The sequence below is a fragment of the Lynx rufus genome, unplaced genomic scaffold, assembly GCF_022079265.1.
Source record: "Lynx rufus isolate CCGP_SWC_20201006 ecotype Redwood Valley unplaced genomic scaffold, mLynRuf1.p SCAF_5, whole genome shotgun sequence".
NCBI lineage: Eukaryota > Metazoa > Chordata > Mammalia > Carnivora > Felidae > Lynx > Lynx rufus.
Genome location: NW_025814867.1, coordinates 9,232,011 through 9,257,100, shown reverse-complemented (window position 1 = coordinate 9,257,100; position 25,090 = coordinate 9,232,011). Strand labels below are relative to the sequence as shown.

At 40.8% G+C, this 25,090-nt stretch overlaps 1 protein-coding gene across 1 annotated transcript in view; it reads left to right on the top strand.

The window, feature by feature from the left end:
• ULK4 (unc-51 like kinase 4) overlaps nt 1-25,090 on the top strand; it is a 566,226-nt gene that overhangs the window by 166,375 nt on the left and 374,761 nt on the right. The window contains exons 19-21 of the mRNA XM_047099606.1: nt 17,491-17,624; nt 19,533-19,654; nt 19,806-19,862. Coding sequence (XP_046955562.1) covers nt 17,491-17,624; nt 19,533-19,654; nt 19,806-19,862 — 313 coding nt within the window. The remainder of the gene's footprint in view (nt 1-17,490; nt 17,625-19,532; nt 19,655-19,805; nt 19,863-25,090) is intronic.

The window sequence follows — 25,090 nt, the reverse complement described above, 5'->3', positions numbered from 1 at the left end:
TGCTTCTGGCTACATCTCAGTTTAAACATAGGGTACAACGAAAAGTATTTGAAGCTCTGCCAACTGGACGTTTCCTTTTCAAGAACTCTTGGATTGGGTTTGTCAACTGCAGCAGTGCACTTCGACTTGGTGCCAGCATTTTGCACTGAACCATTGAGTAACTGGGCTCAGTGCTTGTCCTCTTCGGTCAGTTGGTCATAAATCTTAATCAGGATCAAGAGAGGGGAGGCAATGCGGAAGAGTGAGTATCAAGGGAATCTCAGCCACCGACTTACGCAACTTCCTAAGACGTTCTGGGGCTGTTCCGGCTCAGTCTCTTATAGTAATCTGCTCTGTGTGCCCAGTCTAGTGACTCGGTGTGTCAGGTTAATGATTCAGGTAATGATAGGTAGCTCAGACGTTGTGATAATTTGATGTCAGTGGTCGCACGTTCATTCTAACAAGAACTTTTTCTCGAAAGAAAAGTGATCTGCAGATGAGCATGTGGCTTTGCTCTAAAACCCCTATCTCGGTCTGTTGGGGCCGCTCTAACAAGATACCGAAGATTGGTAGCTAATAAACTATCGAAACACGGTTCCAGAGGCTGGAAGTCTGACATCACAGTGCCAGCAGTGTGGATGAAGGCCCTCTTACAGTTGCAGACTTTTCCTTGTATCTTCACATGGAGAAGGAACCAGGGAGCTCTGTGGGATCTCTTTTATAAGGGTACTAATTCCATTCATGAAGGCAGAGCCCACCTACAGGCGACTTAATGACTTTCTAGCACCATCACGTTGCGTGTTAGGATTCCAGCATGTGAATTTGGGGGCGAGCACCAGTCTTCAGACCGTAGGAGCCCCGAAGGTCTGTGTTGTGACTTGCTTATTGCCCTGGGGCTTCCTCTATCACTCTTGTTTGCCACAGACACCCAGAGGATCACTAGCTCTGCTAGGTCCTAAGGCCCGAGGGGCAGAGGAGACTTATTCTGTACACTGGAACGGCAGCAAAGCCTGTCTTCACTCCAACTCCATTCAAAACCAGCAAGTTTTTAAATGGGTTCCTCAGAAAATGAGTCAAAAGGAACACCTTTAAAGGTGGTATACATTGTTTCCTAAGTTCACAAAAGCCCGCTTTTGGTCCTAGTAGAAAATGCAATAGCTTGTTCTTGACCTGAAGGGATGTCCCAACATGCTGTAGACCGTTCAGCCCCAGAAACTTTGCTGAGGACTAGTGGGCCCATGGATTTTTATGGGATTTATCCACTTCTCCTAGGTCTTACTAAGTCAACTGAAGTACTTGCTATTAAGTGTTCCTTAGGTCCAATCAGCTTAATGTCACTAAGTAGCATACAAGTGTGGTGTTGGGTGGGAGGTTAAGATGATCTAGGTCTTTGCACACTGTTCTCTGGCCGAGAGCAGGATCGTTGGCATAACTCATAGGCAAGGCTGTGAACAATTACTGTGTACCCTCATGAGTAAAAGCAAAGACATGCTGGTGGTTCTTCTAGAATGATACAGAGTAAAAAAGCCTTTGTCAGGTCAATAGCAACCATGATGCCAGGGCTGTGTTGATTTGCTCCAGTAGGGATACTAAATCTTAAATCACAGATGTAGTTAGAGTCACAGCCTGCTCGTGTTTTGGATAACATACAGTCATTCAGGATCTATCATTTTCTTTTCTTTCTTTCTTTTTTTTTTTTTTAATGTTTTGTTTATTTTGAGAGAGAGTGATCATATATGAGTGGGGGAGGGGCAGAGACAGAGGGAAAGAGAGAATCCCAAGCGGACTCTGCACTGTCAGCTCAGAGCCCCACATGGGGCTCGATCTCACAAATGCTGAGATCATGACCTGAGTCGCTTAACTGACTGAGCCACCCAGGTGCCCCAAGATCAGTCATTTTCTAAGATTTTGCACAGGTAGGTAGATAATTTAAATGGGGAGATCGTAGATTTTATCACCCCTGCAACCTTTCCATTTTTTTGTTATTGGTATAATTTCTGTGATTTGGTTTTCTGTCGGTATGGGTTACTATCTTGTTAGGGGACATGTCAGATACTGCCGTTTATCCCTTCTGATCGTAATAGCCCTCACTGTACAGAACAGATAGCCAATGAATGGATTCTGCTGGTTGCTAAGTATGTCTATTCCAGTTATAAATGTAGGAACTGAAGAAACAGTCACTCAGGTTTGTAGATATGCTTAGTGAATGCAATTTGAATTTGGGCCAACATTCCATTTATCACCTGACTACCCTAAGCTGAGAGAGAATGGCTTTAATTACAGAACTTTTAAATTGGATGATTAATTTTCTGAGGATTCTGACAACGAGATGGAAGAGAAGTGCATCTCCTATTTAAAGTACAAATTTCTGCTGTATGGGGGAAAACAACAGTTATAAGTTAAAGAATGTGCAGTAGGTAGATAAAAACGGGCTTCGTATGTAGTGAAGCAGAGAAAAGTGTGGTGTTTTGGTTCTCTGGAAATAGCATATAGTCACAGCAAGGAAGCATTTGGGAAGTTGTCTAGGATGAATCCAAACGGGATGAATGTCCCCAGTTTGCATCATATTGCAGTAGTGTGGGAAGATCTGCAGAAACAGACAGTTGGAATAGTCCATTTATAGTCCACAGTGAGCTCAGCAGAACACGAAGGGACTGAAGATGTCCTGGAGAGGGGGTCGCCGGGGGGGCATCTTCAGGAAAGGGCACGGAATAAGTTAAAGCAAAGAGCGTGGCTTCTCTATTTTTAAAGCCAGTGAAATTGCCTTCCCACCGTGTGCATGTGCCGTTTTCTTGATTATAGACTAGGGGAATTGCGTTTATTTACACCATTTCCAGGTAGTCTGTTTTTCATTTCTCGAGTTCCTTTCTGTTTCTCCTCTTCACCTGTGTGACCGTCCTCTTCGCATGTAACTGCCATTCGCCTGTCTGGCTTACTCCCTTTCTCGTCTTTCGTGCCCCTCCAGGTTAATATTCCTTAATATGCCGCTTTTCATCAAGTCATTCCTTTGTTTTAAGAAATTTCCTTCCTGCAATTCTCTTGTGTTCCCTCTCCTTTTAGTTAGCATGACCTTTGTGTCAGGTTTGCTGGTGTGTGGTTACTTTAGGAATTGTTCATAGGACAGATCTGATAAAGGATTAGTATCCAAAGTATATAAAGAACTGGTGTACAATTCAATGCCCAAAAAACAAATAATCCAGTTAAAAAAATGGATAGAAGACATGAACAGACATTTTTACAAAGACCACCTCCAGATGGCCAACAGACTCATGAAAAGATGCTCAACATCATTCGTCATCAGGGAAATGCAAATCGAAACTACAATGAACAAAAACAAGCAAAAAATTATAATGAACGGTCTCCTCCCTCATGTCAGAATGGCCAAAATCAAACCACAGATGCTGGCGAGTTTGTGCAGAAAAAGTTGGTAGAAATGAAAACTGGTGCAGCTACTGTGGCAAACAGTAAGGAGGTTCCTCAAAAAATTAACAATTGAGGGGCGCCTGGGTGGCTCAGTTGGTTGAGCGTCTGACTTTGGCTCAGGTCATGATCTCGCAGTTCGTGGGTTTGAGCCCCGCATTGGGCTCTGTGCTGACAGCTCGGAGCCTGGAGTCTGCTTCAGATTCTGTGTCTCCCTCTCTCTCTCTGCCCCTTCCCTGCTCACGCTCTGTGTCTCTCTCTCTCTCTCTCTCTGTCAAAAATAAACAAACATAAAAAAAATTAAAAATTAACAGTTTACTACTATATAATTGAATAATCACACTCCTGGGTATTTACCCAAGGAATACAAAAACCTTAATTCAGAGGGGTACATGCACCCCTATACTTCAGGATTATTTACATTAGCCAAACTATGGAAGCAGACCAAGTGTCCATTGACAGATGATGGATAAAGAAGAGGTGATACACACACACACACACACACACACACTGTAATATTTTGCTGTAAAAAATGAAATCTTGCCATTTGCAACAGCGAAAATAGAGCTAGAAGGTATAACATTGAACCAAATAAGTCAGGCACAGAAAGACAAATACCATATGATCTCACTCATGTGGAATTTAAACAACAACATAAAGGAGCAAAGAAAAACGAGAGATAAACCAAGAAACAGACTCTTAACCATAGTGAACAAACGATAGTTACCGGAGGGGAGGTGAGTGGAGGGATGGGGGAAATAGGTGATGGGGATTAAAGAGTATACTTACAATGAAAAAAAAATCTCCTTCCTGCAATCCCCTTGTGCTCCTTCTCCTTTCAGTTAGCATGGCCTTTGTGTCAGTTCTGCTGGTATGTATTTCCTTTAAAGAGTTATTCATAGGGTGGAGAAACTTACCTCTTCTCTTCAGCTCCTAAGTCTATAAACCTGTGTTGTTCCCCTGCCATTTAGAGCTTAGTGTGCTGCTGGGGTTCTGCCTACTTCCCAGGCAGGGTTTTCCATCCTGTGGACTTGGGCCTTCCCTCAGCGCATGTATATCTGGACCATCGTCTTCAGGAAATACTCAGAAGGTTCTGGCAGTGAATGGTACCCTTTCCTAATTTAGGGCTAATGAGGATTTCCTGGCAAAAATAGGAAATAGGATGCTTGGGTTCACCTTGCCAACTGGACCCAGAATTTACCTTTGTATGTATAGGGCTCATAGTGGAACTTAACATACAGTCCTTGCTTTCTTTCCACCTCAGTCCCTTAGCTGGTTCTCTTCTGCTTCGTGCTGGGCCTTCCTTGTTTCCTGATCAGTATCGTTCTGAGGTGATTTCGTCTAATCCGGTGGCTTCAAGTCCATCGGTCTGCTGATACGTACCTGTATGACTTCTTCCCACTCCAGGCTTATATGATCTCCACATGTTCAGTGGCATGCCCAAGAGGAATCTTCAAGTTAACATAGACCAACCAGATCTGCTTTCTGACTCCGTCTCAACTCCTAGGCTCCCATCACCACAATAACGCCCAAAACACTCAGTAGTATTCTTCATCTAGTCGTTTGCTCCCAAACCTCTTAGTAACCCATTTTTGTTGTTGTTGTTCTTATCACTCAGTGCATTTCATCAGCAAATCGTATTGATTCTTCCTCCAAAAGGTGTTTACCTTCTCATTTATCTGCTTCTTTGCATCAAGACCACCCGTACCCCAGTGCAAGCCAGCAGCATCTCTCCTTGCCTGTGACGCTAGCCTGCTGACGTGTCCGTCTGCTTCTGGTCTTGCATCCACCCCCCCCACCCTCCGTAATTTATTTTTCATACAAAAGCTAGAATAATCTGATGAAAACATCTTGGGGGGAGTTGAATTCAAAGCAATTCTGATTATAACACAAAAGCCCAGTTTTTTGATGGTAGGCTCAAAAAGGCTTTAGGAATTTGTTTTAGGAATTTGATGAAATAGACAAATATCTACCTATAACTCTAAGTAAGTTGTACTTAAACATGTGATTACATGTATGTGCTTACAGTTGCATGTATAAAATGTACTGATTTAGGAATTTTTTTCATTCTCAACATTTCATAAAATTTATTTCAACACTCAACATGCATCTTTTTTTTATATGTTCTCTTTTTATATTTTTTATTTTAATTTAATTTAATTTTTTAAATATGAAATTGTCAAATGGGTTTCCATGCAACACCCAGTGCTCATCCCAACGGATGCCCTCCTCAATACCCCCCCCCCCCCAATCAACCCTTGAGTCTTTTATGGTTTGGCTCCCTCCTTCTCTAACTTTTTTTTTTTCCTTCCCCACCCCCATGGTCTTGTGTTAAGTTTCTCAGGATCCACATAAGAGTGAAAACATATGGTATCTGTCTTTCTCTGTATGACTTATTTCACTTAGCATAACACTCACCAGTTCCATCCACGTTGCTATAAAAGGCCATATTTCATTCTTTCTCATTGCCACGTAGTATTCCATTGTGTATATAAACCACAATTTCTTTATCCATTCATCAGTTGATGGACATTTAGGATCTTTTCATAATTTGGCTATTGTTGAAAGTGCTGCTATAAACATTGGGGTACAAGTGCCCCTATGCATCAGCACTCCTGCCATCCCTTGGGTAAATTTCTAGCAGTGCTGTTGCTGGGTCATAGGGTAGATCTATTTTTAATTTTTTTTAATTTTATTTTTTATTTCTTAAAATTTACATCCAAAATAGTTAGCATATAGTGCAACAATGATTTCAGGAGTAGATTCCTTAATGCCCCTTACCCATTTAGCCAATCCCCCCTCCCACAACCCCTCCAGCAACCCCCAGTTCTCCATATTTATGAGTCTCTTCTGTTTTGTCCCCCTCCCTGTTTTTGTATTATTTTTGCTTCCCTTCCCTTATGTTCATCTGTTTTGTCTCTTTAAGACCTCATATGAGTGAAGTCATATGATTTCTGTCTTTCTCTAATTTCACTTAGCATAATACCCTCCAGTTCCATCCATGTAGTTGCAAATGGCAAGAGTTCATTCTTTTTGATTGCCAAGTAATACTCTGTTGTGTGCGTGTGTGTATACACATTCATTCATCCATCGATGGACATTTGAGCTCTTTCCATACTTTGGCTATTGTTGAAAGCACTGCTATAAACATTGGGGTACAAGTGCCCCTGTTCATCAGCACTCCTGTATCCCTTGGGTAAATTCCTAGCAGTGCTATTGCAGGGTCATAGAGTAATGCTAGTTTTAATTTTTTGAGGAACCTCCACACTGTTTTCCAGAGCAGCTGCACCCGTTTGCATTCCCACCAACAGTGCAAGAGGGTTCCCATTTCTCCACATCCTCTCCAGCATCTGTTGTAGTCTCCTGATTTGTTCACTTTAGCCACTCTGACCGGCATGAGGTGGTGTCTCAGAGTGGTTTTGATTTGTATTTCCCTGATGAGGAGTGACATTGAGCATCTTTTCATGTGCCTGTTGGCCATCTGGATGTCTTCTTTTTTTTTTTTTTTTTTTTTTTTTTTTTTAATTTTTTTTTTTTTCAACGTTTATTTATTTTTGGGACAGAGAGAGACAGAGCATGAACAGGGGAGGGGCAGAGAGAGAGGGAGACACAGCATCGGAAACAGGCTCCAGGCTCTGAGCCATCAGCCCAGAGCCCGACGCGGGGCTCAAACTCACGGACCGTGAGATCGTGACCTGGCTGAAGTCGGACGCTCAACCGACTGCGCCACCCAGGCGCCCCTGGATGTCTTCTTTAGAAAAGTGTCTATTTGTGTCTTCTGCCCATTTCTTCACTGGATTATTTGTTTTTCGGGTCTGGAGTTTGGTGAGTTCTTTATAGATTTTGGATACTAGCCCTTTGATATGTCATTTGCAAATGTCTTTTCCCATTCTGTTGGTTGCCTTTTAGTTTTGTTGATTGTTTCCTTTGCAGTGCAGAAGCTTTTTATCTTCATGAGGTCCCAATAGTTCATTTTTGCTTTTAATTCCCTTGCCTTTGAGATGTGTCAAGTAAGAAATTGCTGTGGCTGAGGTCAGAGAGGTTTTTTCCTGCTTTCTCCTCTAGGGTTTTGATGGTTTCCTGTCTCACATTCAGGTCCTTTATCCATTTTGAGTTTATTTTTGTGAATGGCGTAATAAAGTGGTCTTGTTTCATTCTTCTGCATTCAACATGCGTCTTCTTAAACTGCTTTATAGAAGTGTCACCACAGCATGTTTGACATCAGTTCCTTGAGTTTCTTCTGCATCATGTGACACAGTATTCCAAAGAGTATCATCTTCTCTGCCATTTAAATTGTTGTAGAGACAGCGCTTTTTGCACCAAAGTATGATGTTGTCACTGACAGTTCTACACAAACCACACTGTTCTTGTATAACAGTAGATGATTGCTTAAGAATTTTTCCTGTGCTTATTTGTACTCTGTGTAGTTTGGTGTGATTATTAAGTGGATATATATTTTATTCAACCTGTTTCTTTTTTGATTTGCTTATAGTGGGAAAGTTTGTCTGAATAACCTAACTTGACTTAACTGGAAACCAGAAGTCCATTGTTCTGTTCTGTTCTTTTCTTTTCTTTTCTTTTCTTTTCTTTTCTTTTCTTTTCTTTTCTTTTCTTTTCTTTTCTTTTCTCTTCTCTTCTCTTCTCTTCTCTTCTCTTCTCTTCTCTCTTTTCCTTTCTTTTCTTTCCTTTTCTCTTCTCTTCTCTTCTCTTCTCTTCTCTTCTCTTCTCTTCTCTTCTCTTCTCTTCTGTTTATTTATTTATTTTAGAGAGAGCACAAGCAGAGGAGAGGCAGAGAGAGAGGGAGACACAGAATCTGAAGCAGACTCTGGCCTCTGAGATGTCAGCACCGAGTCCAACATGGTGCTCAAACCCATGAACTATGAGATCATGACCTGAGCCAAAGTTGGCCACTTAACTGACTGAGCCATCCAGGTGGCCCCACTGTCTTCTTCCTTGAAGTGCTTTCTACTTGGCATCCAGGATACGTTTTTTTGGTTTTCTTCATCCTTCACTAGTCAACTCTTGCTCAGTTTCCTTTGCTGGTCCTTCCTTATGATGCAGTCTCTGTGGTAGTCCCATGGCTCACTCTTTGGACAGTCCCTCCCGAGGTGATCTCATTTAGTTTAATGGCCTTGCATACCATATGCGCATGATCACTGTCAGATTAATGTCATCAGCCTAGACCTTACCTCTCTGCTTAAATGTCATCCTGTCAGAGATGCCTTCTCTGACAAGCGGCTGTCTTATTTTTCTTTAACATTCTGTATAGGATTTTATTACCACCTGAACTATTTTTGTAGTTATTTATTTGTTAATTATCTGTCTTCTTCCCACTTTAATGTACATTCCATGAGGTGTATCCCCGTCAACTAGAAAAATGCTTAGCACGTAGCAGACACTGTAAGTATTGAATGAATAAATGAGTGTCATCATCCTTGTAATCATCAAGTTCATTTTACTAAAGGCTTTGCACTGATGTAAGTACAGGAGATATAAAAAAGTTTGGGACATGGCAAGTTTGGCCACAGAAGCATGGCAGTATGGCAGGAGGTCTAACAGAAGGCAGATGAGGGAAGCATAATGGTGGATGTGTGTGGAACGAGCAAAAGAATTCCTGTTGAGATGGGATTAAGAAAGTTGTGGTCAGATTAGTGGGAATGAATCACAGAGATAAATGGGGTGGGGGGGACAGGTGGTAGATTGGGAAACAGACATATCCTGGGCAGAAATAATGCTCTTAGGGGCACCTGGGTGGCTCAGTTGGTCAACTGTCTGATTTTGGGCCAGGTCATGATAGCCCTCCAGGGTTTGAGCCCTGGAGCCTGCTTCGGATTCTGCGTTTCCCCCTCTCTCTGCCCCGGCTACTCTTGCGCGTGCGCGCGCTCTCTCTCTCTCTCTCTCAAAAATAAATAAGCATTAAAAAATTTTTAAGATTATATTTAAAAACAAAAAAAGGAATAGTTGTATTAAAGGTAATGGGGGAGGGGAAGAGGAGTGGATCTCATTTATTTGGGGTTTACTTGGATTACAGTTCAGATTGTTGACCTTTTAAACTTATCTTTGTAGAATGCTAAGAAATATCATTTGCAGTTTTGTGCAGCAAATGTAAAGTGTTTATGGACACTACACTCAAATGTTTCCACATTTTATTTTCTTCATAGAATGAGAATTCTTTTAGGAGCTAATACTCCCTTGTCAGTAAAGGCTGGCCGTCCTAGTATAGCCTATGTAAACACATCCTGTAATGGGAAGGCTCTGGGGGGAGCACAGAGGAATGGAGCATCATTCTAGAGTTAGTCTGATATTGTTATGGATCCCATCAGTCTTTCATTTCTCCCAACAGAGATAATGGACATTTTCTTACGTGTTAAAAGTCTGTGCTAGTGTGCGGAGACCACTTGAGTAGTTTTTGCCTTAAAAAAAGACATTTCAAGGGATGGTAATTAGATAGCACATTATTAAATTTTGTAATGGATAATTTAAATTCTAAGGGAAAATCAATTCCTTATAGACAAGTGGTAATTTGCTCTTTTTATACTCTGTGAATTTTGGCAGGATTTCTTTTGGGTCTCCTGATTTCCAATAGGCAAACATTTCTATTTTCTCCATTCTCTGTTTCTGGAATACCTGTTATTTACATAAAGGATTTCCTGGAACAAGGAAAGAAGCCCACTTTTGAATCATCTCAGTCTCTCATTGGATTCAGGTGATTCCAGCTGATTGCTACCCCACCTGCCTTCCAGAAGCAAATGTAAACCCTGTCTGGAGAAGTCTAACCTTAGGTCTCAGAAAATTCTATCAGTTTTCCTGTATAGAGCCTAACACTTAATAGAAAGTAATCATAACTGTGAGGAGAAAAGATGATATGACAAAAATAAAAATAAACAAGATATCAGTATCCATAGAGGATACAGACAATGGACTTATCACATGTTGACATTAAAATAACTAGATCAGTATATTCAAGGAATTTGAAAGATGGAAAATTTTCATAGAGAGCTATATCTATGAAAACAAGCCAAATAGAAATTCCACAGCTGAAAAATACAGTAACTGAAGGTGGGAGCTCAGTGGATTGGGTTAAGGGCAGATTAGACACAGCTGAATAGAGAATCTTCTGAAGTGAGGTGGGATCAGGATAGAGAGATATGAGGTTGGAAAACATGGAGAAGAGCAGAAGAGATGGGAGGACAAGTGGGATATGGTGGTTTTTACAGTAGGTGGTGCTGGATCATTTTGGATATCAGTATAGAGAAATTGTAGTAAGTTACACTTACAAAAAGTCAGTTCAGGTAGATTGATTGCATGTTTAAATATAAAAAATATTATTTGAACAATAAAGCTTCTAGTAGGTAACAAATAAAAATACCTTCATGACCTTGGAGTAGACCAAGATTTTTTTTTTAACAGGACACAAAAGCACCATCATAAAGGAAAATGTTGATATATTGGATCCCCTTAAAATTAGGAACTTCTGTTCATCAAAAGGCATCATTAAGAGAGTAACAAGATAATACAGGAAGGTATTTGTCACACAGATAATCAATGGTGGGCTTTTAATTAGAACATCTAAAGAACTGAAAGCTGATAACTCAGTAGAAAGATGAGCATGAGACTTGAACAGGCAGTTGACAAAGTTCTCTCCAAGCAGCCATTTAACACACAAAAAGATGCATAGCCTTATTAGTCATCAGGAAAATTCCATTTGATTGTGATAACATACCAATGGATACCCACCAGAATGGTGGGTATATGTAATGAAAAAGCCTGATAATGCAGATTTTAGCAAAAATGTAGAGCAATTGGGATTTTTATATCTGCCTGTTGGAATGTAAATTGTCTTAATAATCACTTTGGAAAACTGATCATCAGCAGTGTCTACTAAACTAAATCTAAGAATGCTTTGTGAGCCAGTAATTTCACTGGCAAGTACATACCCAACAGAAATGTTTACATGTACCAAGCATAAGGTATGCTTAGCATTATTCATAAATGGAAACAGCCTCAGCATCCATCAATAATGAATACATTGTGGTATACCCATACACTGGGATACTATACAGCACTGAAAAAGAGCATGGATGAGTATCACCAAATATAATGTCAAGCAAAACCATGCCTGTGGATAAGTGGTAATGTTTGGTCTGGTTACGATTAAGAGTTGAAGGAATGACAACCTGTTCTAGAATTTCTCAGTGCATGGATGAATTTTGTTGACTTTGAGTTTCATCCTAAGGTCATCTGTACAGGCATTTTTAACATGAACTTTAACATTAATATCTCCAGTATGTTTGTCTTGGGCCAGTTTTGCTAAAGGGCATTCTAGTCATCGGCTGGAGGGCAGGAACCTGGCTGCCAGGATCTTGGGGGCCTGCTGGGAAAGGGGGCTGGAAGCCCCGGTGGGGATTCACTTAGTTTCCCCCTATTTGCACTTTGATGGTGGTTTCTTTCTCCCAGTCTAGAAACTTTCTGTTTTACTTTCTCTAGAGAATAAATCTCCAGACTTCAATGTCTGCCTGGGTGCAAGTTCAGTGGCAGTCACCTAGATTCACTGGGAAGTGGAGGTAATCTAGGGATCAACTGCTTTTTAATCAGATTTTGCCATATATTTGTTCTTTTACCCTTCCTTTTTCACACTTAGTTTTGGAAGTACCTATTTATTTATTTATTTATTTATTTATTTATTTATTTTTCTGTTCTTTTATTTTTTTTTCAATATATGAAATTTATTGTCAAATTGGTTTCCATACAACACCCAGTGCTCATCCCAAAAGGTGCCCTCCTCAATACCCATCACCCACCCTCCCCTCCCTCCCATCCCCCATCAACCCTCAGTTTGTTCTAAGGAAAAAAAGAGGTTGGAAGTACCTTTTTAGTCCATAGTACCAGGCAAGTGGTTATCTACCTGGAAGAATAGTGGATTTGGATTCCTTCCCAATCCATATAATAGTCAATTTCCAATGAATTGAGGACTTCAATGTGAAAGACAAAAAGAAGGGGAAAAGGAAAGATCTAGACCACATAAATAATGCCTATGAGTCACTAACAAAAGATTGAAAACCGAAAAAAAAAAAACCCCAAACTGAACCAGGTATTTCACGAAAGAGGAATATGAACAAACAAAAAAAATATGCTTACCGTATTAACAATGGTGAAAATTCAAATGAAGACCACAAGATGTAGATGAGTAAAGATGAAATCTGATACTGGTATATACCAATGAGCTTGTAACTTGGAAGGAACTGCTACCTGGTTGTTGGGAATACATTAGGAAGCAGTTGGGCAGTGACGCGATAGTGGAATGTTCGTGGTTCCACTCTTATGTGTGTACCTCAGCAGCTCTTGGACCTGTACCTTGGGAGACCAACGCAGAAGCATTCACAGCAGTTTCAAAGCAATATACGTCTAGCGAGCTAATATTTATTCAACACTTATTTCATGTCAGGAACTGTGCTCATGAGTCAAAAGATATGGTGAGCAAAATCAGACATAGTTTTTGTTCTTAGGTACTCTTAAATTTCCTGAATGACAAATATTATCAGATAATCAGAAGACATGACTAGACCCTTTTCCAGAGAAGACATCCAGATGGCCAACAGACACATGAAAAGATGCTCAACATCAGTCATCATCAGGGAAATACAAATGAAAACCATATTGAGATACCACCTCATGCTTGTCAGAGTGGCCAAAATGAACAACTCAGGAAACAACAGATGCTGGCAAGGATGTGGAGAAACTGGAATCCTCTTGCACCGTTGGTAGGAATGCAAACCGGTGCAGCTTCTCTGGAAAACAGTGTGGAGGTTCCTCAAAAAATTAAAAATAGAACTACCGTATGACCCAGTAATAGCACTACTAGGAGTTTATCCAAAGGACACAGGAGTGCTGATTCATAGGGACACATGCACCCCGATGTTTATAGCAGCCCTTTCAGCAATAGCCAAATTATGGAAAGAGCCTGAATGTCCATTGACTGATGAATGGATAAAGAGGATGTGGTTTATATATACAATGGAATACTACTTGGCAATGAGAAAGAATGAAATCTTGCCATTTGCAGCAACGTGGATGGAACTGGAGGGTGTAATGCTAAGTGAAGTAAAGCAGTCAGAGAAAAACAGATATCATATGTTTTCACTCATGGGATGTGGTACTTGAGAAACTTAACAGAAGACCATAGGGGAAGGGAATGGGAAAAAAATAGTTACAGAGAGGGAGGGAAGCAAAAACCATAAGAGACTCTTTAAATACAGAGAACAAACTGAGGGTCGATGCGGGGTGGGGGGGTGGTGGTGCAGGAAAGAGGGGAAAATGGGTGATGGGCATTGAGGAGGGCATTTGTTGGGATGAGCACTGGGTATCATATGTGAGTGATGAATCATGGGAATCTACTCCCCAAAACCAAGAGCAGACTGTATACACTATATGTTGGCCAACTTGACAATAAATAATATTAAAAGAAAAAGGGTAATCAAAAATAGATTATAAAATTGCTCTTGGGTAAGGGCTTTAATGTATTCTGTTCTATGAGACTGTATCATTGAGAGGTTGAATTTAAGAAGGTCATCACTACAGTGAATGATGAAATATGTGTAGGAGTTGACTGGCAAGGAATGAAGAGAAGCGTCCTGTAGTTAGAGACGTGATATCTTGTTGCTAGGGAAGGGGAGCGGGAAGTTTAACTGGAGGGGAAGATAGCAAGCCAAAGCAGGAGGTGTAGTTGGGGGCCAGACTCTGGAGGCCTTGAAGGTCTTGATAGGGAGTTTTAAGAACTTACTTTTAAGAACTTAAAGACATGGAGATTTTAAGCACAGGGACAACTCAATGGACAAGATCCACATAGATACAGGGTGTGTAAGCGTTAGAATGACAAGAGTAGGACGTACACTAGCTTGGAGGCTGTTGTAGTTGAGGAGAAGGGAGTATGGAAGCTTGCACTTGATTTGGGGAGCATTTAATGATTGACTTTGTGTGAGAAGTAAGAGAAAGGGAGGTGATGTGTAAGGATGAGTCTAAGGTTTCTGGTTTGATAGTGTTGGGAGTGATATTGTATAATGGGATATTATACTCTGAAAGACAACCATGTTTGTTGGGATGATAATTGTGTTTCGCTGGGATATGTAGATTTTGAAATACCTTTGAGACAGACAAAAGTAGATGTCGAGTCAGCAGTGGAATATATAGATCTGTAGCTTAGAGACCAGATTTGGGCTGCAGATACATAATTGGGAAACATCTGTGTATATAGTGGGAAATCAAATCATTGGTGGAGATGAGATGGCATGGGTCAAATGGTAGGAAGAAAAGAGCAGTGGACCTAGAACTGAGTCTTGATAAACTTGAGTATTTAGGACAAAAGCCACAGAGAGGGACCAACTAAAGAAGCTGAAGAAGGAAACTAGAAATGTATGGTGTCATACAGAGGAGTAAGAGGCATGGCAACAGTATTGAACGTTGCTGACTGGTACCTCCTGGATTCGATGTCATGGAGGTTGTCAGTGGCCTTGAGGTGAGTGATAGGTATGAGTCAGACTGGGGTGGGTTGAGGAGCAAGTAGGAGGAACTGTGGAGGGTGCTAGGTATAGATTTCTCTTTCAAGACTTGTTTGTTTCCCTCCCTCCCTCTCTCTCTCTCGCTCTCGCTTTCTTTCTTTCTTTTGAGAGCATGTGTGCACAGATGTGAGTGGGAGAGGGGCAGAGGGAGAGGACGAGAGACTTAAGCAGGCTCCAAGCCCAGCACAGAGCCCGAGGTGAAGTCAAGAGCTGTATACCTAACTGACTGAGCCACCCAGGCACCCCTCTTTTAAGAGGTTTGATGAGACGGGAAGGAGAGAGACAATGAGGAATTTGTTAGAAGAACACGAACAGTGTTTTGTTAAATGGGAGAGAGTAAATATATAAAAGGGAAAACGAGTAATTGTCAGTTATAAGGTTCTGAGAAGGTGGAAGGGAAGGAGTTACTGGTCCACCGCTGTGACGGAAGGAAATGTGTCGAGGGCGGGATACATAACAGGTGCGCATGTTGAGAACTTGGAAGGAGAGTTCCTTCATGATGCTTTCTGTTTGCTCTCATGAGAGGGTGGGCACTTGGGGGTTTGAAGAGAAGAGACTTTTGAAAACAGACTGGGAATACATTGACCGATGAAATACAGTCAGATTTTGGTACTGCTCTGGGCCGTTCATTCTTGGTGTCACGCGTTTATGGTGGTGTTGAGTTTTAGCAGCCTTCTCTGCAGGCATCCAGAAAGCAAATCATTGGATTCATGCAGACTTCCTTTGGCTAGATGGGTGCAAAGAGAAGAAAAGGGGCAAGAGTGTAATGAAATGGTAGATGATGGGAGATAACAAAGCAGGAAGTAAGAGAAGAAAAGAAAAGGCTGATGGATCGGGAGAAGATGTCATGGAGTCAATTAAGAGAAGTTTCCCCGAAGTCGAGGAACCATCACAGTGGAAGAACTCGCAAGTAGGATCAAGAGCAGATAATGGTTAGAGGGTGTGTTTGAAGTACTCATCTTGGAGGAGACGCTATACTCTTTCACTTTGGAAAAGCTGTTCGACAGATGGTGAGGCTGGGCAGGGAGGTGTCTGTCAGGCAACCCATCTCGGAAAGCAGAAAAGGAAGATGAGTTTCTGTGTGTCTAGTATTTTCAGGTCCTGCTTCCTAGATTGGGCTGAGGGAGTAGCGCCGACTAATCAAGAGGTTCTTGGAGTTGCTGCTCTCGTCTTGGAAGCGCCCGGCCCCAGTGATAACGTGTTGTGCTGCCTGTCGCTGGGAGCTCCTGGCTGGCTGACGGGCCGCCCCAAGTCATCGTGTCACATGTCGTGCAAGCTCTTAGCTTCCACTTAACCTCTCGTTTCTGTGGTTTACTCATCATCGAGCAGTTATGTGCTCTGAATTCGTTAAGTAGTATTGATACATTTTTGCTGACTTAACAGTATTTTTCCTTCATTTTGACTAATGCCATCTATTTGTTAGAGTGTGGCCGGCACTGTAATCAGTGACTCGAGCGGAGGATACTAACTGGTGGATGGAAATAAACTTGTGATTTGGTGCCGCTCCGGATAATAGCAGAAAGACAAAAGCATGACTAAATCTACAAAGAGAGCCACGTAAATGCTAAGTGTTAAGATATCAGTATACTTTTAAGCGTTTTGTGCAAAACCACTTCTTCCCAGTTGACAGTAGGAGTTGGTAGGAAGTTTTCTCTGGGAAGTAGAAGTTGGGTGAGAGGGTAGGGACAGTGGAGCTGGGAAGAGGGATGTTGGCATTGGGAGATGTAAAGAGGCTTTCATATGATGCAGCCTGTGAACTCGCCGCCCTTTTGAGAGTTGAGGGGAATGGGCACTTGGGAAGGTGCCTGGTGGGTCCAGCAAACGGGATGAAACATGAGCCTATAAGTTTCTAACCACACCCTCAATATCTAGAGTGATGGCCCAATATGTTCCGTGGGTCTGGGCTAGGCACAGTTGGTCAGAGATTGACGTCTACTGAATGCCAGTGGGTTGCGGAAGTCTCGTTTTAGATATCCTAAAACTGGGGGACAAAGGGACATGTGAAAGCCAGATGTTTAGATGTAGTGTCTGCTCTCTGTATCACCCAGTGTTGAAATGAAAATCTTTCTTTGGATTCATGTACACAATTTAGTGAAGGAGCTGGAATTCATGTGACTTGCCTGAGGTCCCAAGCAAGTTTAGTACTAATGACCAACACGAGCGCAGACAACTTGTGGTTCTACTTTGAACCTTTGAAACTCCAAGAGCATTCTTCTGCCCAGACGCCTTTTTCTGCCTTTCATCCGTCATCTGGAGAATGTGGTTTCTTTCTCGTGGGCCAAGGCTAAATGAAATGAGGGCATTGTTTGGTAATACATTGGCAGATATATTCAGAGTTGCCTTGTTTTCTTTCCTCATAAACGTGTAGATTTTTCTAAGGCAAAAAACAGACGGTGCCTGACAAATTGCTAAAATCTAAATGTCAGCATGACGGGGACCGTGCCCCCTGGAAACATTTGCCTTGGCGACGTTTTCAGACGGATGCTATCAACTGTTTTATCATGAGAGGTAATCTTTTGCACTTCCCTGTATGTAGACTGGTGATGTACATCGAGAGAGACAGCAGAAAGACCACTCCAGGCAAGGACCTGCAAAGCAGCAATGAATACCTGTCCAAGTGCCTGGACCTTCTCATCTGTCACATTGTGCACGAGCTGCCGCGGATCCTGGGTAAATTCTCCTCAGGCCCCTTGACGCTTCCCTTCCTGTGCTTGGGCTTTTAGGCCTCGCCTCTTTTTTCTTCTTGTTTCTCACTTAACACAGGAAAGCACAGTGACACCGTTTCTTGAATGTGTAGTTTCAAGATTTGAACTCAGGATTTGCTTTATCTGTTTTTACAATTATTTTACATCAGCGACATGACTGAGGCAACGAGCAGGCTAAAGGTTACGTTGAGGTGTCATCTGTGGTAAACTGGCAATTTTAGAAAATAAACACGAGAAAAAGATTGTAAGAGCTTAAAATTGGGTTTGGGCCTTTTGTTTTAGGTGACTTTCTCAAGATTTCCTTCTGCCTAATTCTGAAGAAAAGATTTTTTTCTTTCGGGTTACAGCCACACATTTATTTACCCTTAAGAGAATTTAAAAATGCATAAGGATTAGCATTTAATATTAAAGAATTTTGATATTAAAATTCAAAGTTTGAAAATTTCTTCGGTTTGAAAAGCTTTAAATAATATTAATTTGCAAAAGATTTTTTTTTTTTCTGGCTGATCTGTTATTTCATTGTTATTTGGAGAAATTAAAGTAATCTAAGGAATGTGTACATTTAGCTTAAATTTCATTCCATGCTTTTCCAGCAGATGTAGCTATAAACCAGAAATGTTTAAAATGTTAAATTTGATCCAGTTCCTTATGGTAGAATATACTCAGAAATTCAGAGCATTAAATCAGAATAATGAAAATACCTTTATTGCTGATTAATGGTATCTTTTTGCTCCTTACTAATACTTTGAGAGATTTTTTTTAGTTGTTAATGACTGAAAATAGAACATTTCAAATATTTCTTGGATTATAACCTTTTTTTTTTAATTTTTTTAAAATTTTTTTATTTTTTTCAACGTTTATTTATTTTTTGGGGGACAGAGAGAGACAGAGCATGAACGGGGGAGGGGCAGAGAGAGAGGGAAACACAGAATCGGAAACAGGCTCCAGGCTCTGAGCCATCAGCCCAGAGCCCGATGCAGGGCTCGAACTCACGGACCGCGAGATCGTGACCTGGCTGAAGTCGGACGCTTAACCGACTGCGCCACCCAGGCGCCCCTGGATTATAACCTTTTAAAGTTTAACCTGAAGGCTACAGTGTGGTCGATTGGTAGTTGACTTGCTTAGTGCCAGACTCATCCTGTTTTAGGGTGTGATGCTAAGATTCAGATGTCCACAGTGTAAGTTTTATTATTGGACTTTTCATCCAATGAGAAGTTTTAGGAATTGATCTTTTTTACTTCCATCCTATTTTATTATTTAAAATTGCAAGCTATAATCTGCTCACTTAGAATTAAAAAGATTTTTTTAATGTTTATTTTTTTTGAAAGAGAGAGACACAGAGCATGAGCAGAGGAGAGGCAGAGAGAGAAGGAGACACAGAATTTGAAGCAGGCTCTAGGCTCTGAGCTATCAGCACAGAGCTTGACATGGGGCTCAAACTCACAAACTGTGAGATCATGACCTAAACTGAAGTTGGACACTCACTCTACTGAGCCACCCATGCGCCCGTGTTCATATATAATTTTTTAAATACCCTTTCCCTGTTTACAGAAGTAAGAAGTGCTCATGGTTAAAATTTAGAAAAGACAAAAAAGAAAAAAGGGAAGAAAAATCATATATAAAATCAATACTATATAAATTTTACTTAGAATTGCTAGATGAAAGATGAAGCTTATATCCATTCTGTCCCCTGAGGCTACAGTTTTCTGTTATAATCTCAATATGTGTGAAGAAAACAGCACAGCCCCTACCCATTTCTTTTATTTAGAGATTAATTACTGTAGTAATCCCATTAGTGTTCCAGCCATGACCAGTGGTCCCTAAGTATTTATGGTCTGTAACCTTCATGAATGATCCTGGATGTGCTTTGCAGGTGACATTCTTAACGCCTTGGCCAATGTTTCTGGTCGTAAACACCCATCAACAGTCCAAGCGAAACAGCTGAAGATGTGTCTCCCCCTGATGCCTATAGTGCTTCACCTCGTAACTTCTCAGGTACTATTTTATTAGGAAAAAAATAATAGAAATGTGACTCCTGTCTAGGTAAGCTGGAGCCTAGAAATATCAACTCAGACAAAATATTTTCATTTTTGGTTTCTTATACGTGGCTTTTAGGATTTAATCTGTGGAAACTCTCATCACACAGGTGTTTCGACCTCAAGTTGTAACAGAAGAGTTCCTTTTCAGTTATGGAACTATTCTTGTGAGTAACACTGAATTTTTCACGTTCCTAATAAAAATGTGGCTGTCTCTACTGTTTGTGGAATTTGGTGTCAGAATGATGTAATTTTAAAATCCTTGTGGTATTTATTTGTCTCTAGGGAAGTGACCTTTTTATATTTTTATCTGTTGACTGTAATAAAATTTGACATTTGGAGAAAAATACATTCTCTCTTGATAATGTATTTTGTTCAGATAGCGCCCAAGCAGGGTAAATATGTCTGTAGAAAACACTTCAATAGATTTTAGTATTAAACGTCATGAAGAAATTTAACCTGGCAAGAATGGAATGCTGGGAATGTATTATCATCATGATTTACTTATGTTGTCCAGTTATGCACAGTATCTCTTTTGAGGATGGCATTTCTCCAAGTTAAGCTCAACTTTACTTTTTCTTTAATTTTGGTGAGAAGGGTAGCAATGAAAAATCATTGTCCTATCTTTTATTTCAGTTTTTGCCCACAAAAAGTAGTCTTTCTGTTCAGTTATGGCTCATGAATGATGTTATTTTTTTTCCTAGCCTGGAATACAGTATATGTCATTGATAAAATGGGGAGCTACACAAAGAGAAAGCTGACGTTTGTCACACGGTATCTCCAGTCTTATTTGATGTTAATAACAAACACCTGAGATTTTCAAAATACCATTGAGGTTTCTAGTTAAGATGAAGTGAACATCTCCACTTTATTGTAGGTTTGAAATTAAAAAACAAAAATGATTGTCATCCCCAAATGAGACTGTAGTTTTCTAGAAGGTTCATCGTAAAGTATGAAGTTTTGAAGTACAAATGTTGAGTGGAGGTCACTGATTTTTTAAGAAGTGTGTTCAGGGGAGGCGGTAGGGTCCTTTTGTCCCCAATTTCAAACCTTTATCATCCTAAGCGCGTTGAATCCTAATTCCTGTAAAGTACAGAATTGTGGTTGTACAGTCATGAATTTGCAAATTATTAGAATTTCACTTACCACCTTCTTTTATGTTTGCTTTTAATTTCTTTTAATTTGCTTTTTAATCTGTTTTTAAGTACTGTATAGGTGTCCTTTTGGCACGACTGTACTTCTGTAATTCACTGCACCGACATATGGATGCCTGGCAATGGTGATTTTGCCCCTGCAGCCGTCTTGGAATCTTTTGGCGCAGTGTTTATTTGGGATGGGGATAATTGTCCTTGTCTCTTCTCTTATTTTTGTTCTCATGCGGAACACTTTTCTCTGCCTACGTTAGCTGAGAACGCTTTAGGTTTTCAAGGAACAAGCAAATCTGTCCAACTAAAAGTCTTCATGGACATTCAGGAACGGTGTGTGTGTATTTTTGAGAGAACGCATCTGCTCTGTGTAATGCTATCTATGCTCCATACAAGGGAGGAGGCCACACCAAGGAGGGATCTCCTCATTTCTCCCAAGAATGGGTGAACTCTGTGCAGGTTGGGAGGTATTCTGTAGGGTTTTCTTACTATAGGCCCTTTTGGGAATAGATAATAGTGTGCCTGGTCGAAAGATAATTAGGATATGGGAAAATCTTTGGCGGTATTTTTTTTTCCTTGATAATGGCACTTAGGTAGAGCGAGCTTAGGCAAATAAAATGGAAAAGGTCATTTGGCTTTCTTTGGGCTGTTTTCCTAGTCTGAGTCATGGCTGGGCCCAGAATCTTTCCATTATTTTTCTCATCGCATTTGTTATTTGGCCTTAGCTGTGTTTTATTGTTCTTATACTTAGTGTTGATGGCTTTGATGAAAAAGTAGTGAAGGGAAAGGAGTACCGACTAAAATGAAGGACCCAAATTGAGTTATATACAGAGTTCTTGTGCATGTTATTATGCACTGTGGAGAGTTGGTGGTTGCTTCTGTGAATTGATTCATAATCTGTCCAGAAGATGCCAAAGGTATGACAGAGGTGACAGCGCCCTACTGATGCCACCAGGCAAAGGGAACTTATCCGACATCCTACAGCTCCTTGGAAATTCACAGTGCAGATTAGCATATTAAAACCTCTTGGGTTTTGTGCTTTGAAATAATTCTTTTAATTTTTGCTCAGGTAGCGGTTTCCTGGACTTATTTGAGAGTCTTGTTTGTTTGTTTTGTGGGGAGCAAAGGGGACTGCACAGCTCTAAGTGTCCTGTAGAGCGGTGCACAGCATGGCTTTGTGAAACTGTCCACAGCACAGTGCATCTTCTGTCCTGGTGGCCTGAGGGAGCAGTTCATTCATGTGTATGTGTTTAGGACTGTGTTTTGAAAGCCTTATTGTTCCATATGGAGATAAGTATTTTTAGTATTTTTCAAAATGCATCTGGGAGAGTAGCTTGATCTGCCCTAATCTGAGGTATCAAGTGTGGTTCGTCTTTAGTAATTGTGCCCAGTGGCAGTGGCTTGGCACCCAGAACTTTCTGGGCTTCCCCTGAAGCAGCTGTCTAGGAGCTGCAGGCCTGCCGTCCGTGCGTGTGGAGACGGCAGTCAGGCTGGGCTGATGGTCACTCGTTAGGAGGGTCCCGCCGGGTGGAGGGAGCGGTGGGACTGTACCTCGCGTTAGCTTCAGTTTTCGTGCTGCCACCAGGCATCGTTTGCCTGTTTGACTCATAGACATCTTATTTTTTTTTTATTTTTAGTCTTTGGTAAAAAAAAATTCAGGATACTTCTTATACACGGACACATGACTATAGGAATTAACGTTTTGTAAACATTTTTTCCCAACGATAATGAAGTTGTGGTCGTTTTATGTTTTAAAGAGGGAAGTATTTGGAAACAATTTAGCAGGGCACCTTTAAAACCATTATTAAGCTTTCAAAGGGTCCAGGCAAAAGCTGATAATTGCTATTTTCCCTTCTTATTAACAGAAACAGTGTGTCATCATACCCGCCTCCCTCTCTAGTTAAAAAAAAAAAGTAGGGACAGTGTGAGCAGTAAAACATCTGGGGAAGTGCTATGGGGAAATCCTGTGGTGAATACCATCGTTCTCTTGGGCCTCCATTGAATTGGGCTGGGAATTAGGAAGTAGTGAGATTAAGGAAATACGCTCGGGAACTCATGATGTATGTTAACCTAATGTTCACTGTGTTTCTTGTGTCCTTTTGAAAACGCTGGTGATAAATGAGCTGACGAAGAGGATTTTCTTGTATTTTTTTTCTTACGTTCTGGCCTTGTTAGTTTTTAAAAGTGCAGTGATTGTGTGGCGGTTATAATTTCCTACAAAAAAAGCCATCACAATTCTAATTTTCAAGCACAAGAAGTGATAAAATTATTCTGGTAGATTTTAATACAAAAATATAATCATAACCTCCATTATTAAGAGATCTTCACTTATCCTGGGCATTGAGATAATTGTTTAAGAAAAGACATGCTTCCTGTCTTTTGCAGAGTTTTGTTTTAAGTGAATATTGTTTTGTTGGTAGGTATGGACTTCAGTTGCAGTGGGTAGAGCAGAGAGAGTGCACTCTTACATTTTTAAAAATACGATAAATGTGTTTATTCTCTGCCACACAAATGTTATTCTGAGTCTCCCTCCTCCCTTTTATGAACCATGGATTAATTCACATACATAGTTTGCTACAGGAGCTCATTTCCAGCTTCTTTGAGGTACTAATATTGCAGAGCGCCGGCCTGCCCTTGAGGTGCGGCTTTTCTCTCTGGAGGGGGTCATTTTCTGCCCCCCCCTCCTCCCCGCAGTGAGCCTGGCTGTAGGGTAGGCATCCATGCTTCTTGCTCCTCTGCTAAAACTCCCAGCTTTGAAGCTGGCACCCTCAGGAGATGGCCTGTGTTACGCCCTGTGCTGTGTTCCTACAGATTCCTGGGTCATTGCTGCTCGTTCCTCGGAATCTTCTAGAGTGGAGCTCACTGTCAGTTTCTCCATGCTGTGCCTGTTGACGTTCTTGGGAAACCAGACATCCCTTCGGACCATCCTTCCAACACCTCAGCCTCTCTGCCCCCTCTTCCCTCGTGAACTTATCTTCCTCCTCTCAGCTGCCAGCATCCATGACCTCATTTCCAGTGTCACACTGGCTGGCCACCACCCCTGATTTTCAGCCCCCTTCCTCTGTTCCCCATCTCCAGCAGCCTTTCGGTTAAACTGAGACTTAATTTCATCTTAGTCCTTTCCGCTCACTGTCCTGCCCTCCCGAGGGCCAATGACTTCACTTTTCTCTTCACTCAGCTCCGAGTCCCTTGTTCAGTCCCCATTACTGCCTTATGCAAACCTGTAACGCCCTTTGCTTTCTTCTTCCAGTACCCTCCTCTGGCCGACCTTAATTCTGGTCCCATTTATTTCTCCACCTCCGGCTTTGAGTGTCTAGATACGGCTAGAGAAAAACAACAAAATAACTGGTCTCATTTTATTTTATTTTTATTTATCTTTTTATAACTAGTCTCACTTTAAATTCATGATGGCTTATCTCAGGTGAGTCCTCTCTGCGGACTAGTGCGCCTGGTTTCTTTTCCTAATTTATATGCCTTCATGCTTACTAGAAAAAGAAATATATCAAAAGACATCAACGTTGGTAAATCAATGAAACATTCAGTAGGGATTTTTTTTTTTAATTAAACAGGGGAACAAAGTAAGTTGAAGGAAGCCCATAATTCCACTATCGAGATGACCCTCCTTGACATTAGAAAAGAAAAAAATTAATACACGTAATATGACTAGAAAATTCCAATAGTGTGGAAGGCAGAGAATGAAATGTGAAAGCACACACACCTCCCGGGCCGGCATCTGTCTTCCTAAAGGAAACCTCTGCTTGTGGGTCCCTGTGATTTCTTCCTTGGAAACTTTTGTCCTCATCTGTGTTTGTGTATTATCTATATTTTAAAATATATGTACAGGAAAGATCAGAGTACAAACACTCTGTGGGGCTTTCTTTCTTTACTTAGTAATCCAGAGAACTCTAAATAGATTTATGTAAGTCAAAAGACCTCTTTCTCTGAATATTTTATTCAACGTCAATTCCGTATTTACTCAGCAAAAGTTATGTGCCCTTTTGGAACTTTGTGAAATTATTTCAACCAAATTATCATGACAAGCTACTTTTTTTTTTTGTATTATGTATTATGTTATTTTTTTGTGGTCTTTTTTGTTTTTGTAATCATAGATTGAAAAAACCAATTTAAAGTGTCTTATATGTTTAGCTTTTAAAGAGCATATGTCTTTTAAGATTTTCTCTTAAAGGCAATTTGTGCTTATTTAAATTATAAAACATATGCTTATTTTTAAAAATTTTTTTTTTTCAACG